At 49.2% G+C, this 10,980-nt stretch overlaps 1 protein-coding gene across 1 annotated transcript in view; it reads right to left on the reverse strand.

The window, feature by feature from the left end:
* TCERG1 (transcription elongation regulator 1) overlaps positions 1 to 10,980 on the reverse strand; it is a gene marked incomplete at both ends in the record, with an annotated part of 25,357 nt that overhangs the window by 8,246 nt on the left and 6,131 nt on the right. Inside the window, 9 exon segments of the mRNA XM_010161740.1 lie at positions 1,926 to 2,044; positions 2,749 to 2,838; positions 3,725 to 3,860; positions 4,921 to 4,987; positions 5,761 to 5,921; positions 6,220 to 6,308; positions 7,398 to 7,513; positions 8,743 to 8,943; positions 10,228 to 10,290. Of these exon segments, the coding sequence (XP_010160042.1) occupies positions 1,926 to 2,044; positions 2,749 to 2,838; positions 3,725 to 3,860; positions 4,921 to 4,987; positions 5,761 to 5,921; positions 6,220 to 6,308; positions 7,398 to 7,513; positions 8,743 to 8,943; positions 10,228 to 10,290 (1,042 nt within the window).

The following is a 10,980-nucleotide window of genomic DNA, read 5'->3' on the forward strand; positions in this document are numbered from 1 at the left end:
AGCGCAGTTCGAATACACGCCAGAGCACCATTCCAAAAGGCAACACCCTACGGCCTCCCTGGAGCTGCTCCATCAGTCGGCTCGCAGAGAGGAGCCGGGACTGGGCACACGCGCGGAGGTACCGTTCGAGACTTAGGGGCTTTGTCTGAATGCAGCTGCCTGCAGGAAGTGCAGGCGTGGGCAGAGACTGCGTTGCAACCGAGAACTGAAAAAACCCAGTTGCCTACAAAAACCTTCTTTTGGAGGGTGAGCGTTGAGCCAGCCGCCTGTCCAGGCCCTTCACAGCTGCGCACAGAGCGGGGCGTGCGCTCACCTGCGGGCAAACCACGCCAAGAGCTTCCCCAAGAAAAGCACCTTCGGGTATCGGTCACACCAGACCTGGCTGCGTCCACCTCTCCTGCAGCGAGCACTGTTCCCCCTGACCTTAACCCACGGGGGGCTGAAAACAGAGTGCGCGCGACGGGCAGCGGGAGCAGGCTGAGCTTTCGACCCGTCGTCCCCACAGCATCTCCCTGACCGCTCTCTCACCTCCAGGGCCAGATTCCAACCTGTGCAGCAGGTACGGTACTGCCACTTACCTCGCAAAAAACCACTACTGTGCTTTTTCCAAGCTCTGATGCAAATCTGGCCCCAAGAATAGGTGAGACACTTATAATCATAGGAATGTTTTCATCACAGCATGGAAATAATTAGACTTGGAAAATCCAGCCTACTGTTGCTGTAGGGTAAATTGAAACAAGAAGAGAATTTGGTAGCTTGTTCAAAAGGATCAGAAGGTGAATGTACAGCTATATTGAAGAACAAGAGCTGTTTAAGTGAAGTGGAACACAAACTCTTGAGCATGTTGGACTGAGAGAGATGGTAAAACCCCCGTCTGGCACCCACAGAAGTACAGCAATATCTTTAGACAAACACTGAAACCAGAAGACAGAGGATAAGATTAAACAAGACAGTATTTCAGCTGGAACTCTCTTTCCCACCCAACCCATAACCAGGTAAGAGTCGGTCCACGTATTCCACACGGGAGATACCCTGGAAGCTGAGGATGCTAAAGCTAACACGGCAGTCCATGCTGGACTCTGAATCACACGATGAGCTGACTGCCGATGAACCTTTCTTGGAACATTCCCATGCCTTCGTTCTTCCCAGCCTGCTGCTGCCGAAACCTCATTAAATGCGCAGACCGGCACGGCAAAGGAGTTACTCATCAGATCTGAGTTATTCAGGAGTTAACACAACACTGGCTTCCACCAGATTTCCACCACGGCCCACTAGAAAAAATTGAGCTGAGGTGAAACAAACGAGGGGTTATATCACTGCAAAAGAATCACCGCCAGAGAAGGCAAGAGATGCTGAAAGAGACCGCTGTAGGGCTCGGCCGGTGGCACGAGCACGTACCTCAGCAACGCGACGCCAGGAAGCTGCCAAACGCAGCGCTACAAACGAAACCTCGAGCGTCGACACGCTCGCCTCCCTCCCCTCGCTGTTACCACCGCCAGCAGTTCTGAACGTGAGGGGTACGGAATGATGGCCAGAACGTTCTATCGTATCACTGTTAACGCTTTCTGCGGCCAGAACCGCCCCCCCTTCGGCTCCCTCCGAACGGAAGGAGCCTCCCTCGCGCTCCTGAGAGACGGCCAGCGTCTTTAAGCAGCAGCGGGCTATTGAAAGCTCGTGGTGCATCACGAGGCCTCTCACGATCTGGGCAGCACGCTGCGGAGCTCCTCAAACGGCTTAAACTGTGGAAATCACCGTAGATCACTCGCTCAATGGTTTCACGCGTTAGGGAAATACAGGCAGGAAAAAGATTTCAACAAGACCTGGTGACTCGCCTTCTCCTTGCCCATTCTGGGGGAGGTTACCTAGGCCGTACTGCCCCTCCACTGCGTTCCAACAGCACACGCATGCGAGCAAGAAGCTCCTACCTTGGATTGATCTTTGCTTCTTCCATCATCTTCTTGAAATCCTCCTTGGCCTGCATTATTTTGTTTTTCTTCTCCTTGCGCTCTTCTTCTGCTCGGGTTTTCACATACTGATCAAACACCTACAGAAACAGCAGTCAGCCACAGGGAACGCGGAGCTGAAGCCTCACAAGCGCTGGCCGAGAGGGAGGAAAACCCCGCTTCTTTCCTCTTCCCCATGCCCTTCCCGCACCGCAGAGCCAGGAGGGGAAGGGCTGCCTTGCATCTGAACCTGCCAACCCCTCCAGCCTGTGGAACGTGCTGGGTACCGTGTCTAAACACCTAACCCGGGACATGCGTAGCAGCTTCTTACATGTCCACGTTACGTCAACGTTTTTCGGGGTCACGTTTGAGACAGCAGGCTGCCCTGCACTGCTGTTTTCCACCTCCCTACATCCATCTGAAGAAAAGTTGCTGGAGTGGGAACACGCTTAACAACAAAGACGCGCTTTAGTTTCTACCCCGATCGCTTGTGTTTATAGGGTTATTCCATCAGCAGTATTCTGAGGACACACCAAGTCTCACGCTCCGTTCAGGTTCTGGGAGCTCTCCGTACACATACACCTCGCACCCCGCTAAAACCTTGCAACCACAGGAACAGTAAGAACCATCAGCTCACTCCTATTCGTGCTGGCTTCTTGCGCTTCCAGACAAGCCCTACTCCTGACAAAAGTCCCTTGCAACACCGATCTGCCTGGAAGGGCAGCGGGAACAAGAGCAGACTGCGGATGCAGATAAAGCCTGCAGGAGCGGTGCCTGGATGGGAAGTGAATGCGACTTCTTTTACCTGTTTCCTTTCTTTTGGGTTGAGAAGTAAGTAACGAGGATCAAAAACTATCTTGTGTAGCTCCTTCTCCCACGTTGAAAAGGCAGAGACCTTTAATTAAAAAGTCAGGTTTTAGCAAATGGTCGTTTCCTCAAATACACAGAAGCTGCAGACTTTTGCATGAAAACTATAGGACACCTGATGAAAAGAGGGAAACCACCTCATCCTGCAGTTGTCATCACCAAGAGATGATGGAGGCTGCCAGAGCAAGTTTCAACACTAATTGGCTCTGAAAACTTCTAAATAACAGCACATGCTTAAGTACTCCCACTGTGTGACACTGAAGTAGGTAAACCCATCGGAAGAAAGCCTTGAGATCCTACATTCCCACACGGGCTCTGCACCTTTTCTGAAGGTATGAGTGCAAACAGTCCTGCTACAACAGAGACCGGTTTAAACACATTCGAGCTCATCCTAAATAAGCTTTAGTGACCTGTATCTCAAAATCCGGTTACTGGAACTAAACGAAAGCTGCACAGGCAGCTGGAACCGCTTCCACTTTTAAAAAAGTTAGATTCAAATAGCCTAATCCATCTATCAAGAGCAACTGGTACCACACAGATTTCAGTCAGTCTCCCCTGTAAGGGCAGGAGTGTGCAGACCACAGCAGCGCTTACGGCCTTTCCCAGGCAGGAGCATTTCCAAGCCCACTAAGCATGTGTCCGGCTTGCATCCCCTACTTCTTTCCCAAGGCAGCTTTCAATCAGGTAATTACCTAACTTGGAAAAGAGTTAAAAAACCTGTAATTTCAGTTAGAAATCAGGATTTTGCTGTAATTGTAACCCTCTTTGAAATACAGAGTCTTGTGGCAAATGTACCCCTCGATCAGAGGAAGGATGAGATTGTTTTCCTTCCACAAAGCTCTGCAGGTTCTGAATTCGCGAAGAATCCAACCTCTGCCCGAGCCCCCCCGCAAGCACACACAGATTTCTCTGACCCCTCTCTCTAGAAGCATGTCCTTGAACTGCTTCATCCGGGCCTCCAGAGGAACGATGGCTCTCTCTCGAGCGGCTTTAATTTCAGCCTCCATAGCAGCCTCCTTCTCCGAATCCATGTCTTTGTTATCGTCTTTCCTGAAAAAGATGGAACACTCCATACAGCTTGAGAAGGAAAACGTCAGCCCTGGAGGTCAGAAGGTGAACCACGCCAGGAGAGGATGGGTATTAGCAGTCACCTCGGGAACGCACGCTCACAGATCACGACACGCGCTCTTTGCGATTTGGCTATGGCAGCTTTCGCTCCGAAAGGGCTCGGGAGCACATTCTCAGGCACTTCAGTGCCAACAGGACCCCAGGACGCTGGCATATTCCAATTGTCTTCCACAGCCCCGCCAGACATGCAGTGGGTTTTACATTACCTGCACTAAGTTTCTTGTCTCCTGTCCAAGGCCAGGAGGCCCTGTGAAAAGGCTCTGGAGAAGGAAGTCACCTCACCGAGAATTCCCAACAATCAGTACAACAGAACATGCTGTTCCGCGAGGGGTACATCAGCCATCTCAGCACTTCTGGGAAAAAGCGTGCCGCTCGCTGACTGAGGTTTAGCAGGAGTAAACGTGCTCTGTCCCGCACAAACGCAAAGGTCTAACAACCAACAACTTTATGGCCATCCCGAAGAAACAAACGGGCAGAGCTACATTTCAAACGGCACATGGAAGTAACTCCGAGTGACGTGTATCGCTCCTGGTCGGCAAAACAGACCAAAAGGCCTGAACAAAACCCTTAAACCTTCAGAACAGAGCGAAAACAGAGGAAAAGCAGAGTAATCACTATGAGGATCTAAATGGCTGGATTCTTTGGCAACAAAATCTCGTGCACAGACATTAACAAGCTAGAGAAATAGCTCCTGTCGCTTACACTAAACTGCACTCAAAATATTCCTTGGGTTCACCGATGTGTACCGTTTATTTCCATTATGAATCATCTCCAAAAAGGAGATGCTGTTTCCTCTAGCCATGAATTTCAGCTCCGAGAAACATCACTCGAGCTGTGAAGCGAAGCAGCAGGGAGCAGATGACCGCAGCCGCCAGCCCTGGCAGCTCCTGCCCTACGCGGTGCGCCGGCACACGCCACGCGGCTGAAAAGTGGGGGTTCTTCCACCCAGACGGGCCTCTTAGGATTGAAAAAGCACACTCACTTGCGCTTCTTAATTTTAATCGGCTCATCTTCATTTGCATCCTCTGTGGACTCGTGCTCTTCTCTAACTGGAAGAGAGTGCAACGTTACTTTAGATCTCACATCCATGACACACTCATCATTTACAAGCACAGGCCTTGCACAAAGCGTGCAGCCGTAATGTTGCCGGCAAAGGAGACCGCGCTGCCAGCCGCTTTCAGAACAACGCTATCGCAACCTGGTGGCAGGCCTAAGGGACTTGTGACCAATGTGAGATTTAAATGACAAACACTGACCTCCTGTTACCAGGAAAAACACAACTCTGGCTAAACAGCCTACTGGAGCGCATGTGGATCTCCTGTTTACCTAATGCACTTGGCTCTCCTTCCAGCTACCAAGTCCGTAAGTCACCAGGGTCATTTACTACAACTCATGCCAGCAATAAGTCTCGGCAGCTGTTTGCAGAACCGCGCTCCAGTGGATGTTCTCTAAGTTAAACCCCTCCTGCGGGAGGCCGCTCGTACATTACGATTCCTCTTTCCTGGCCCCCAGATTCTTCTCGCTTATAAAACAAACACGGGCCCTTTTCTGAGTCAGTAAAAGCTGTGGGGTTTTTCTGCCTGTTGGCATTTAGGAAAAACATCAACCTTGTGAGTATCTACTTTCTTCAACACTCTGGTTTTTCCCAAGGGACTCTAAACCTGCATTCCTACCAGCCCCCCTGAATTCTAAAGCTATATACATACATTTTTCAGTATGCCCCCACATCTCTCACTTATTTAAATGGTACTGGCTTGGGAAGTAACACAAAGTAAGAGATACGCCATATTTGGACTTCGGAAGGCAGTAGGATTGCTCTTACTAAGTTTTTTTCCTTCTTCCATTCCCTTTTTGTGAGGAGGTTCTTGAATGATTTTGTCCACATCAGCTCTTCCAATGAGGTCATCCGGTCGGTCCCACATGGAAAGACGAGTGGTGGGGTTATAGAAGAAAACTCGCTCATCGCCAGTCCACACCACACACCTGGAAAGGCAAAAGACAGGCAGGACCTCAGCACCGCTGCCGCACCCCTGCAGACCTGCGACCTCGCCCAGACTGACGCACGCAGAACGCGACAGGTCCAGGTTACACTCAGAGCCCCAGCCATCCCACATCCAGGCGGGATACCGAACCACTGCTTTCCCCTGCTAGCAGGCTAAACCGCTGCCTCAACCGTGCTTTTTATCAGGAGCTTCACGCACTACTACTTGGTCAACTAGACAGCAGCCTGCCCGATGTTTCAGTCCTGCAGCAGCAGGCCACAGGGAATGCCGGTACCTACCACGGAGTCCCTGGAATAGGAGTGGTTGCCACCGGCTTGGCCTTCTGCGCAGCTTTTTCTTCTTCAGTCATTTCCTCCTCTTTTGGCTCCTCAAGGAAAAAACAAGTTACAGGACTCAGGCAGTGACAGCTGGTTAGTTATTATACAGTAACTACCTGCTTTGAAGAAGCACAGGTACTGTGAACAATGCTACAAGCAGCTCGCAGGAACACTTCGTGAATACGTACCACAGAATTTCACCAGGAACTGCTACTCGAAAATCTCAATTCAGAAAACCTCTAAGGGCTTACTTAACTTTTCACTTCAACAAAACCTTATTTGAATGCTCCCCTAGATCCAAATGAACCCTTGGATCATGGCCTCAACACAGGGGTCAGGCTGTAGCTGCTCACAAAGATGTTTGAATTTTAAGCATAAATCAACTTCCTTGAAAGCGAGACACAGAGTAGGGAACAGTCAAAAACCTACAACAACCTCTGAGGCAGAAACATTCAGCAAACAAACTAGCAATTACCACAGATGTAAACAGGGCAGAGGTAAGGAAAAGCAGCAACTGGGTTATGTGCTCTTGCCTACTAAGGTAGGCAGCAACAGTACAAAGGCCTTCACGGCTTGGCAGACACCCTGGCGGCCTCGAGAACTGCTTTCTCCCGTGACAGAGGCCTGACAAGAAACCAGTTAATGCTCTTGACCGCAGTGTAACAACAGACCTTTCCTAGGACACTGCTCCTAGCAGACTAAGCTCATCAGTTACAGCACATGGAGGACATTTAAGCTGTGTTTCCAAACGGTTCAAAACAGAGAAACAGAGACTGAGCTACTAATGTCAAGATTCCAAACATTCAGGACAAGTTTCATTCTTCCGAATGCCTTAAAATCAGCGAGAGAACATCATGTCTATGTAATTAGTAACTTTTTCCACCTTCTTACTCATTTCTTAACTCACTCCGTATTTTTCTTTTACACATCCTTTTTTCCTTACGTAAAAAAACCAATAAAAAAATGAAACAAAAGCAAGCTGTGAGTCCAAGAAGGAAGGTTTCCAACTCAGCCCAGGGATACAAGAACTCGAGTTACTAACCATGTCTCCTGTCAATATGCCTGGTCTACAGGTGCAGCCAGACCTGCAGGATGTAGGGTTCGATATGGCCATACCGACTATCTGCAAGGTCTTTTACCTCCTTTATAAGTTCTTTTATAGGTTCTTCTTTTGGCTCTTCTTCTTCTGTCTCCATTGGTAAAGGCTCGTCCGAGGGTTCTTTAATTGGCTCTTTAATCTTCTCTTCCATTTTTTCTACATAAAGACAGAATTTTCCTTAGTAGTGTTGAGAAATCGTTATAGAACCCCAGCGGATTTATTTTTATCACTATGGTTTTCCAAGCACAACAGCAAAACGAAACGCATTGTTAATGTACTTTCACCACTTTCTGTCCTTCTTGGGCTTCCAAAGACGTGATTATCTGCTGTCCCAGGACCTACTCAGGACTGGAAAGGACACAGTGCACAGCAGCCCGTTACAGTAAAAGGCTACGGGGTACCCACAGGAGCGGCAGAAACGCCCGCACAAACATCAACTGACAGCACACCACTGAAGACCACTGTCACAGCTGAAACGCTGCCGACAACAATAATCCTCAAGAGAAAGTCCATGGAGACGTGTCATTAAAAAAATTATAAGACGTGATCTTTAGTCAGCAAAACTGCGATGTGCTGCTTGATTTTCCCCTCACTGAGAAGAAGGCTTGCTGTTTAAACCTGGGTTATTAGACAGAGGAGTATTCATTAGACTAGCTGACCGTGGAAGCGTTCCGTACGCATCTAAACAAGGAGCGCTTCTAAGTCAAGAATTCAGCAGGCAGTAGAAGGAAGGGCTATTTGGATTTGTTTTCCTAAAAGACTTTATAAACTGAAAAAGCCACAGGTTTTTTGCTGCTTCTTCCTTATGCATGACGCAAGAACAACCTCCCTCCAATCTAACGGCACGCGGGGACGTCACGTGGGTTCGGGTGAACGTTAAGTCACAGAGTGTGAGCAGAACACGACTCCGGGATGAGGACGGGGGAGGTAATTTAGCCATTCCTCATATTCCAAATCTGTTTAAATGTTTAGTTCTTGAAGATCTGAGATTCAGCATTTCAGAGATCTCCATTCTTTCCTGATTTACAGTCTTTAGAGCGACTGAATTTTCCCTTCACCTTCCACCTGTCTGCAACGGGGACCTTCTCAAACGCGTGAGCGTGTAAAACACTTACTTCCTACTGGAGCGGAAACACGCACTCCCCCAGGAGTCTCAGGATTTGGAAGCAGCTCTTGAACCAAATACTCTTACAATATACAGTGGGAAACAAGGAAACTGCAGCTTTCAGACTCGAGACCAACTCAAAGGGATACTCGTACTCAGGATTTCAAAATATTCTTGAGGGAGATAAGGGATTAGGATATTTCCCTTCATGTGTTCCAACAGGACCACTAAGGGTCTGAGCAGTTTCGCATACTACACCGCCGTGTTCAAACAAAAGTACCTTTTTCTTTCAGTTCTTGGGGTTTTTCCCACGTGGACTCCAAAGTCCTGTTGTTATAATAGTACGTCTTTCCGTCGGCCGTTTTGTACTCCGTCCACTCGGAGACGGCCGTCGCTCCAGCCAGCGTGGCAGGCGAGGCGGCAATAGCAACCTGAGGATGGATCATAGGTACGATGGGAGGGGCCATGCCTGGCAGGACGCCTGTACGGAGAGGGGAAAAAGGAGAAAGAGGAAAGAAAAGGGAAGGAAAAAGGAAAAGCCAACAGTAAATGACAATGAAGCACCTCAGAACCGAAAAGCTATCACTTTATCGACTATGTACAAACAACCAGCCTATATACATCGACAGCTTTCAAAATGGCACTGGGAAGCAACGCGCTGTTGCTGACCCCCCTCCTGCGGTGTACAGGCGGTGCCGCCCACGTCACCATATGCTGATGCAAATTAGCTCTTTGTTTTAATTGGCGTGTAATTCTGCACAGCACAAGGCCTGTTAGGGTTTGGACCTTTGCTTTAATACTTCCAAATTAAGCCCTGTATCTATTAAAAAAAGGCTTGATGAGATCTCCAGGGGAAAAAAATCCTTGTTCCTGTCTAGGTCTCCTGCAAGATCTAACTGTGCTGACAGTAAGAGCTACGCTGAAAAAAGGCAACAGCGGCTGGAATTTGAGACATATGATACGGAACTCTGATCAATCTCAAACCCTGACTTAAAAAAAGGTGAGGTTAATTCAGAGCCTGGATAAAAACTGGTGAGAATGAAACCATTTCAGATTGCGTGACGGTTTGGTTTTGTACTGCAGCTTTTTGCGACTGCAAAAAAAAACCCCTTTATTCACATCCTACAGCAAAATGGCAAGAATGTCCAAAGATAAAGCCAGAATGCCACTTTCCCCTGTTCAAAAAAAACAGCAAAACGGATACACTGAGAAAATTTGGGTGACGAGTTCTAGAAAAACCAATTGGCTGGTACTAGAACTACAAGACCGTAAATTTGAGCCTTTAACATTTAAATGAGTCTGGTTTTAACCGATGGGAAAGCACGCGTCACACATCGCCAAAGTGTCCCCAGTACGTGACTCGGGTTAAACCCCCAGTTTGAAAGATGAAACTTCACACCAGGACGCACACACACGCACACCAACATGCGGCACAGCCACGTCACTGCACATGTGGAAGGAGGAAAAACAAAAATCCACACACAAGAAACCAGTAACTAAGGAGTATGGGCATGGAGTCACAGTCACTGCGGAACTCGATGGCTACAGAAAACTGCCCTGGAGGGTTCGTAGGGAACCCGCTACCGCTAACGGGGGAAAGCCACCTCCTGCCCCAAAACGGTATTTGCATTTATACTGGCTGTGAAAATAAAGTAGATATATTCATTCAACTGGGGAAGCAAATAAAGAAAGAAAAGATAAACAACAACATTCACTACCATGCCAACTTACAGACAAAACGGACTAAGATGGTTTTGAAAATTACCGGTCTTGGTGGTAGCGACTGTCTTTACATACGGGCAGCTGACTATTTGCATCATTGCTACACCTGCAAAACGGACAAGCAAGCATGTTGGAAAGCTGCCATTGCGTGTCAGCTACCACGGGGCCCTGGGCGCTACGCTCTCCTCTACAACCTGGAATGCCGCCTTCAGCGGGCAGAGGGAAAGGCTCCCGGCAGGGAAACGCCAATCGGTTTCGCTCCAACGCCTTACGCCAGATCAAACGTAACATGATGGGAGGCTGCAGCGGGAGTTGCTGCCCAGGATAACCCAGCTGCTCAGCAAACACTGGGGTGTCGTTAGAAAGTAAAGAGGTATTTCAATGAAGACTCAGGGGTTTAAGTTCAGCCAGGTGGACGCTCAGCTCTCCCTGCAGGGCAGCACCAGGCAAGATCTAAGGGGCCATCCCCCCGCCGACCGCCCCTGCTCAGACAGACCCACCGGGAGAGCCGTGGCGAAGGGAAACAACGGCCCTGCCGAGCTCAGTCTGCTGCTGCTGCGACTGGAGAGCAGAGGCGAGAGCAGGACAGGTCTGAAGCAGCGGAACTAGCAAGGCAGGGCAGGGCGAGGGCCGAGGCCGACCCAGAGGGAAAGCTGAGGTTCCAAGGGTCGTTACGGAGCGGCTGGAGGCGGAAGAAGGGGGGTAAAAGGAATAAAAGCGATGAAGCTGCAAACAGGGGTACACAAAGCTGCACCAGGCCAGCGGCAGCGAGCGGTTTCTTTATTTCTCAGCATCA

Source organism: Eurypyga helias, unplaced genomic scaffold (genome assembly GCF_000690775.1).
Source record: "Eurypyga helias isolate BGI_N326 unplaced genomic scaffold, ASM69077v1 scaffold38341, whole genome shotgun sequence".
In the NCBI taxonomy this organism is placed as follows: Eukaryota; Metazoa; Chordata; class Aves; order Eurypygiformes; family Eurypygidae; genus Eurypyga; species Eurypyga helias.